The following is a 7,369-nucleotide window of genomic DNA, read 5'->3' as shown; positions in this document are numbered from 1 at the left end:
TAGAGACAATTTTACAGGTCCAACAGCACCCAGCTGAAAACTTCTTGCACTATGTTCACATATTTTTGATGTTCTTTCATTTTCCCTTATTTCCCCCAGCTGTAGAATTTATAGACCCATCAAAACTGGAATAAAAGCCTTCCGTGAAGATTCTGACGGTTATTTTTGTCCACATTCAGAGACAGAGAGAGAGACTACAACATATGCCCTTCCTGCCTTTCGTCTCTCCCCTGTAATACTCATTCCTGATTTTGGATCATTGGGTGCTGTGCAAATTGGCTTCCAGTACTGAAGCAAATATCATCCTAAAAATCTCCACAGAGTCTACAGACTTAAAGGGATCATCACTAGCTTTTCAGAGAAATACAGTTCTTACAAACTGGGACATACAAGATGTTCCAAACCAGTAGTACCACAGAATTTAAGAGAAGTGAATAATAGTTTATCCATCTGAAACCACAGGAGAAGTTCTTGATAAAAATGATTACCAAAGTTGGAAGTAAGTGAACAGATCTCTAAATGTTTAGATAATCATAATTTGGTGGGCAATGGCATATGTTACTAGCACCATGATAGGTTTATAAAAATAAGACACATGAGGCAAATCCATTCTTTTTAAATTTTAAAATAAATTATCAGTAGATAACGTGGACATAATGGATCTATTATAACATGGGTTGAATAAAAGATAAAAAACAGGTATTAGCCATAAATGGCACATCAAGCTTGGACGTAGATAAATTGAAAGTAATTTACTTAGAGACGGTAGGCGAAATAATACACAGCAAAAATATAAAATTGGAAAGAGCTGGCTAGAAATCAGTAATGCAGAAAGGGTGGTAGATAATGATAGATATTGTATTAAGCATAGACATGAAGCATAATGGAGTCCCCCAACACCCAGACACGAATTTCATAAACCCCTGGGGAGCTCCTTAAAATTCTGCCCCCAGCTTAATAGCAAAATTGAGATGAATTTCCTGTCTCTAGTGGAATCACTTCCTCTCCAAATACTAAAAAGAAATCACTCCTGCCAGAGGTGACTTATTCTGAGGGCTCCTAAAAGTACCCTTGAAGAGTAATTTTTGCCTTTGGAATGGGTCATATTACGCTGAACAAATGCGAAACATTTTCATTGGTTGGATAACTCCAGACCCACCCTTTGCAAGATTTTCCACTCCTGCTTCCATTGCAAGTAATACCAGTTGAACATTGAGTTATAGCATCAATACAATCTGTATATTTTTCAGCAGAAATGGATAGATTTTGAGCAAATGCACTTAATATATTTGTCGTATTACAGGTAGCTCCATCCCTGCTTTACCAATGGGGAAGCTTTTGTTATTTGAATAGGAAAACACTTTATTAGATTTCCCAGTCCTGATCTCTGATGTCTATAGCATCTATACTTAAGTTGGACACATCTATGAAAATCATTTGTTTAAATACTACCAGCACAAAACTGGTTTAAAAAAGTGAACAAATGATTAGAGAGGCTATTTATAAGGAGAAACTGAAAGAATTCTCTATGTGCCATAAAGGAGAGAAGTATAACTTGGCGACACAATATAAAAGAGGCATATTTATTCAGTAACAAGTACAATGAAAGGAAAGTGCTAATTACAATGACATAATGAAGCAAACACAGCTATTAAAAGGAAAAGTCAAACCACATATTGTGGGAAAAGTCAACTAATGGAGTAATCTATTTGTATTACTGTAGCGATGACAGGTCACAATTAGGACAGTGTCCCACAGAGTTTTCAGTTCCATTTAAGACACGATGCCACAAGTGACAGTAATAAATAGTGCAGGCGGAAGAGGGAAGGAAAAATAATCTAGCAGTAAAAAGTACTTATGGTACCATCACCACATATATTCCAGAGAAATATGGCTTTAGTGTTGTGACTTGGTAGAAGACATCTCTAAACTTGCACAAGGGTCTGACCAAAAGACCCTATCTCTTCTGGTACTTACTATAAGTCCTTGATTTAAAGGCACTGCTTGGACTGCTGCCTTTCTTCCCATGTCCCATACAATTTTTTCTGGGCTAAAACTGTTCACCAGATCATTTGAACTTTACTGTAATGACAACCTATGTTGTTTCATAAATTAATCAGAAATACATGTATAACCCTTCATTTTTGCCACACTGTCAAATATTATGCTGCACATACATTATACAGTACACACATACTAGCTCTACATACAATTCTCCTCTCATTATGGAAGTTATAGACTCTTAGGGTATGTCTAGTCAGCAAAGACAAACCCACAGCTGGCCTGGGCCAGCTAATTCAGGCTTGTGAGGGTCAGGTTGTAGGGCTGTTTCACTTTTAGGTAGACTTTTGGGTTTGGGCTGGATCCCAAGCTCTGGGATGCTCTGACTCACCCCACAGGGCCTAGGGAGTAGCCTCAATCTGCAGATCTGAGGTCACATGTGGCTCTTTAAGGACTCCTTTGTGGCCCCCAACACTATAATTGCAAAGTGAAAAAAAAATCCTGATAATTTTCAATAAACGGTGAACGTCTAAAAGCCCCAAAATGAACAACTCATATCTAAATAGCAAACAATATGTGATCTCAAAACATTGGATAACTCCCTCTAGTGTCCTCCAGAGAGCAAGACGGTTTGGGAGTGAAAGTCAGTAAGACAGTGGTACAAAAATACGGGTAAGATGTCAGGAAATAGAACATGTAAAAAGTTTGTGATTGTCCTACAGTAAGCATGTATCACATTACAAATCTTTGTGTGCAAGCTGTTCTTAAAATAGTGGTTACAAACAGTATGGTTTGATATTTTTATTAAGTACTGTCTTGTATTCACGTATGTTGTGGCTCTTGAGCTACTGAGTTTTTTACCAAATTGGGAAAAATGGCTCTTCTTGCTATTTTGGTTGCTGATCCCTCCTCTAGCCCAAGCCAGAGCCCAGAAGTCTCCCCAGCAGTGATACAACCTGATGCTCAAGCCCAGCGTACCTGAGTCTGATGGCACAGACCTGCCACAGTTGCTTAGTTGCTGTGTAGAATTGTAGACATACCAATAGAGTTTGAGACCAGAAGGGCCCACCAGATCAATAGTCTGACCTCCAGTATGTCACAGGCTACCAACAAGATGGGTCGTTTTAGCAAAATGATTTTAGATAAGTGAGTCAATTCCAGTGTTTAAGAATGTGAAAAACTGACAGTATGTGCTGAAGCTAGAGGATAATGATGATGCTCGCTCCCCATATAATTCCATCATTACACTTTTACATGGTTCTGTTCTCAGGCAATAGCACTTCTAGGAGAAAATTATGACCTAATTGACAAAGAGAGCTACCCCTCTATTTGCTCTGTTCACAAACTGCCCACCATCAGGCCCTCCAACAGGTGGGCAAAGAGGGCAATTGCCCATGGGCTTGGTGTTTCAATGTCAATGGAGTTCCAGGTCCCTTTGAATTGCTGCGGCAGCACTGCTGCATGCAGCTGGGAGGAGGACCAGGTCTGCAGTCCAGGAGGCACTGAGGGCCAAATGCCCTAGGCCCCACCCATTCTGCCCTTGGCCCTGCCCCTTATGGGGAGGTTTAGCAGGGTCCCCCTCCCATCTTGGCTCGGGACCTGCTGTGGCTGTTAGAGCTGTTGCCCATCATACACATGGGGCCATACATGCAGTGTATGGAAAAGCATGGAGGATGTATTGCAAAAGATACAATCTGAGTGAAATGAAGCAACTCAATCTGGTATAATTCTCCTTCTGTTTCATCCAACACAGATAGTCTAGGAACTCCCTAGAACTTGAGACGTGTTATATCCTTGCAGTTATGCAGACAGCCCCTCTCTTCAACCACAGATGAATTCTCATATTAGGGCAGACATACAGAATCCCAATCACAGCTCAATGCTTCTGTCAAAAATAAATGCTTGTCTAAACTGGCATTTTTAAATATGTTATTTAAAACATCTTAGCTAATCAGTATTAAAGGCACACCTTTTAACTTCATCTAGACATGCCAAATTGTTCCTAATAATAACTGACCCTCACACTTGCATAACCCGTTTCTTCCCTCCCAAGCTAACAGCTTTTGTCACACACAAACTTTGAGGTAAGAAGGGCTTTTAATGTTAATCTTTTTGTACTTTTCTGCCTAACAGAAATTATATTAGAAGCATGTTACTTTAGCTGGATTAGGGCTGTAAAAGGAATAGCCACTTTAGAATTTCTGCTGGAAAAAGTAATCTTTCTGGGGAAATCACTAACTATTTTGACCTTTTACCAAGATGTGATAGCTGCTCAACAAGAACCATTTCCCCGTGAGCTTTTAGGAGGTACAATCTGAAATGAGAACACAAGCCAACGGTTCAATGCATTAAATTGTCCAATAACTCCATCCCTCTCTTTCTCTCTCCAATAGTGTGAGGCTGCAGCAAGCAGGCTCGCAGCTGTATGGTAATGAGAGTGCCATTGCCTGGATGGAGAGGAAATACTTCTGAAGAGGAACACTGTGGCAGATGTACAGGTCCAGGTCCATCCCAAAGTGCAACTGAGGATAGCTTAGGTGATTTCAAACTAGACTGCACAAAGCACCAACAAATGCGCAACAGGGACCCCTGACATTGTACTAATGTGCTGGACTTGATAGGGGCCAGAGAAGGAAAAACCTATGACTGACTTACTGAACAAGTAAAGTGTAGCTGACCTGGTGAGATCTTTTTAAAACATAGACAGTGGTCCTTCACCCACACATAATTCTTGTGTTCTTCTTTTCTCAAGGAGCATTGGAAGGGGGAAAGGATAAATGCATGTCCTTCCTGTTGGCTTTTCCCTAGCAGTTATAAAAACTTAATTTAGCAATCTATAACAAGGAGTACAGTGAAACCTTAAAGACTGTTTTATTATGGCACAAGCTTGCTTGAGTTGCAACTCACTTCATTAGATGCATGAAGTGAAAGAAAAAGAAACAGTAGGAATACAGAAATGGGAGTGTTAAATCAGAGCTAATTCAATCAGGGTTGGTGGGGATTGAATTAGCTCTGATATAACACTGCCATCTCTATGTCCCTACTATCTGTTTCTTTTCTTTTCTTTTCTTTTTTTGGCTGACACACACATTAACACAGCTACTTCTGAAAATTAGCAAATTATATGTAGAGTAGAGACTTGACAATGAGATGGGATAACCTGGTAATTAAAGAGAAAAGGGCCCCAACACCCGCACTGATATATTTAATCTACTTTCTCAGGAGGAGGATGCCTTGCACAGCTGGGAGTGGAGGATTTCCTGTTGAGTCTATACCCCTTCTCCTGATGTATGGGTTTGGACAAACTTCACCTCACTTGATGACTTCAAAGGGAGGATGTGAATTTGCCCCACGGTTATCAGGTGATCTAAACTTAGTCCTTTGCAGGCGACGGAGTAAGCGATGGTGGGATTCCGGGGAGGGGGAGACAGCCAGAGAACCAGCTACGGGCAGTACAGAAACACGCGGCATTGACTCATTGCAGATCACTCCCCAGGGTTTGCAGGGGGAGGAGAAATTGCTTCTTTCACGTACACAGCTTTAAGGAGCCGCCAGCCCTCCAGAAGCTTCTCTGGGGTGACTCCCTGGAGCCCCTAGGTCTCGGATACAGCATCGCCTGCCTGGATCGCCGCGGTCTCTGCTTACGGTGATATCGGGTACCCGGCAGAGCAGGGCCCCTGGGCTCCCCGTCCCAGGGCTGGGCTGGGCTGCGGGCACTGCTTGGGGCCATCCCACCGGCAGGGCAGGGCAGGGCGCGGGGGCGGGGGCGGGGCTGGAATTGAACGCCGGGTGCCAGCTCAGCCCCTCCCGCGCGGGAGGGAGTTCAAAGGCGCCCCGGGGCCCCAGCCAAGGCTCAGCCCCCCCCCGCGCCCCCGTCCCTTCCCAGCCCCCCCCCGCCTCCCTCGGCGGCGGCTCCAACTCCTCATTGGCTGCCCCGGCTGAAGGGGGATGACGCCTCGGCGCACAATAGCCGCCCTTCGGTATAAAGGCACCTCGGGCGGGCGCCGCCGCGATGCTCAGCCCGGGCCGCCGCCCCGCGCGCGGGAAGATGCCCCGGGGCTTTCTGGTGAAGCGGAGCAGGAGGCCGGGCGGTTCCTACCGGCTGCGCCGCCAGGAGCGGGACCTGCCGCCGCCTGCGCACGTGCCTCCCGGCCCGGAGCCCCCGCCGGCCGGCCCAACCGGGCCCCCGCTGCCCACGGCCGCCCTGCCCCTCAGTCCGGAGCCTGCAGCGGCGCCCGAGGGCCCGGCCGCCTGGGGCGCGGGGCCGCTGAGGAAAGCTTTCCCGGCGCGCTGCCTCAGCCCGCCCGCCCCCGCCGCGCCCTTCCCGCCCGGCCCGCGGCTGCCCCCCGCGCCGCCCCGCACGCCCCTCCCCGCACCGCCCCCCGCCGCGCCGCTCTGCACCCCGCTCAAGCGGCCGGTCCGGGCCAAGGCGCCCGCCAAGAAGCCCAAGGCTCTGCGGAAGCTCAGCTTCGCCGACGAGGTGACCACGTCGCCCGTGCTGGGGCTGCGCATCAAGGCGGAGGGGCCGGAGGGCCGGGCCGGGCCCCCCCTGGCGGGCGGGCGCTCGCCGCTGGGCGAGTTCATCTGCCAGCTGTGCAAGGAACACTACGCCGACCCGCTGGCCCTGGCGCAGCACCGCTGCTCCCGCATCGTGCGCGTCGAGTACCGCTGCCCCGAGTGCCACAAGCTCTTCAGCTGCCCCGCCAACCTGGCCTCGCACCGCCGCTGGCACAAGCCCCGCCCCCCGCCCGCCCCGAAGCCGCCCGCCGCCCCGTGCCCCTCCGCGGGGAAGGAGAACAGCAGCGAGCCGCGCCCCGCCGCCGCCCAGGGCCCGCCCGAGCCGCCGCAGCACCCCAGCGCGGCGGACAGCTCCCGCGGCCGGGACCTGAAGGCCGCAGGCCAGAGCGCCGGCGCCGGCGGCGGGGCGGACGGGCCGGGGCTGAGGGAGGCGGGCCCGATCCCCGGCGCCGGCGAGCTCTTCGCCTGCCCCTACTGCCACAAGCGGTTCCGCCGCCAGGCTTACCTGCGCAAGCACCTCGGCACCCACGAGGCGGCCCGGCCGGCGGCCTACAGCCCCCTGGAGCGGGGGCAGCCCGGCTTCCCCTGCCACCTGTGCGGGGCGCACTTCCCCTCGGCGGACATCAGGGACAAGCACCGGCTGTGGCACGCCGTGCGCGAGGAGCTGCTGCTGCCCGGGGCGCCGGCCGAGAGCGGCGCGGCGGAGGGGGAGCCGCAGATCTTCTCCTGCAAGCACTGCCCCGCCACCTTCTTCAGCTCGCCGGGGCTGGGCAGGCACGTCAACAAGTGCCACCCCGCCGAGCCCCGGCAGGTGCTGCTGCTCCAGATGGCGGTCCGGCCGGGCTGCTGA

At 49.7% G+C, this 7,369-nt stretch overlaps 1 protein-coding gene across 1 annotated transcript; it reads left to right on the top strand.

Moving 5' to 3' along the window:
- The first annotated feature begins 5,949 nt into the window (after positions 1–5,949).
- On the top strand, positions 5,950–7,369 carry INSM2 (INSM transcriptional repressor 2). Its single transcript, XM_074998817.1, has one exon. It carries the CDS (start codon positions 6,014–6,016, stop codon positions 7,367–7,369), a length of 1,356 nt encoding a protein of 451 aa, XP_074854918.1. The 5' UTR covers positions 5,950–6,013.

The sequence above is a fragment of the Carettochelys insculpta genome, chromosome 6 (assembly GCF_033958435.1).
Source record: "Carettochelys insculpta isolate YL-2023 chromosome 6, ASM3395843v1, whole genome shotgun sequence".
Lineage (NCBI taxonomy): Eukaryota > Metazoa > Chordata > Testudines > Carettochelyidae > Carettochelys > Carettochelys insculpta.
The sequence above is the reverse complement of the archived record's forward strand: the minus strand, read 5'-3'. Positions and strand labels throughout refer to the sequence as shown.

Bases quoted from the DNA above. Each gene is read 5' to 3' on its own strand.
- INSM2 (XM_074998817.1), top strand. From the start codon at position 6,014: ATGCTCAGCCCGGGCCGCCGCCCCGCGCGCGGGAAGATGCCCCGGGGC.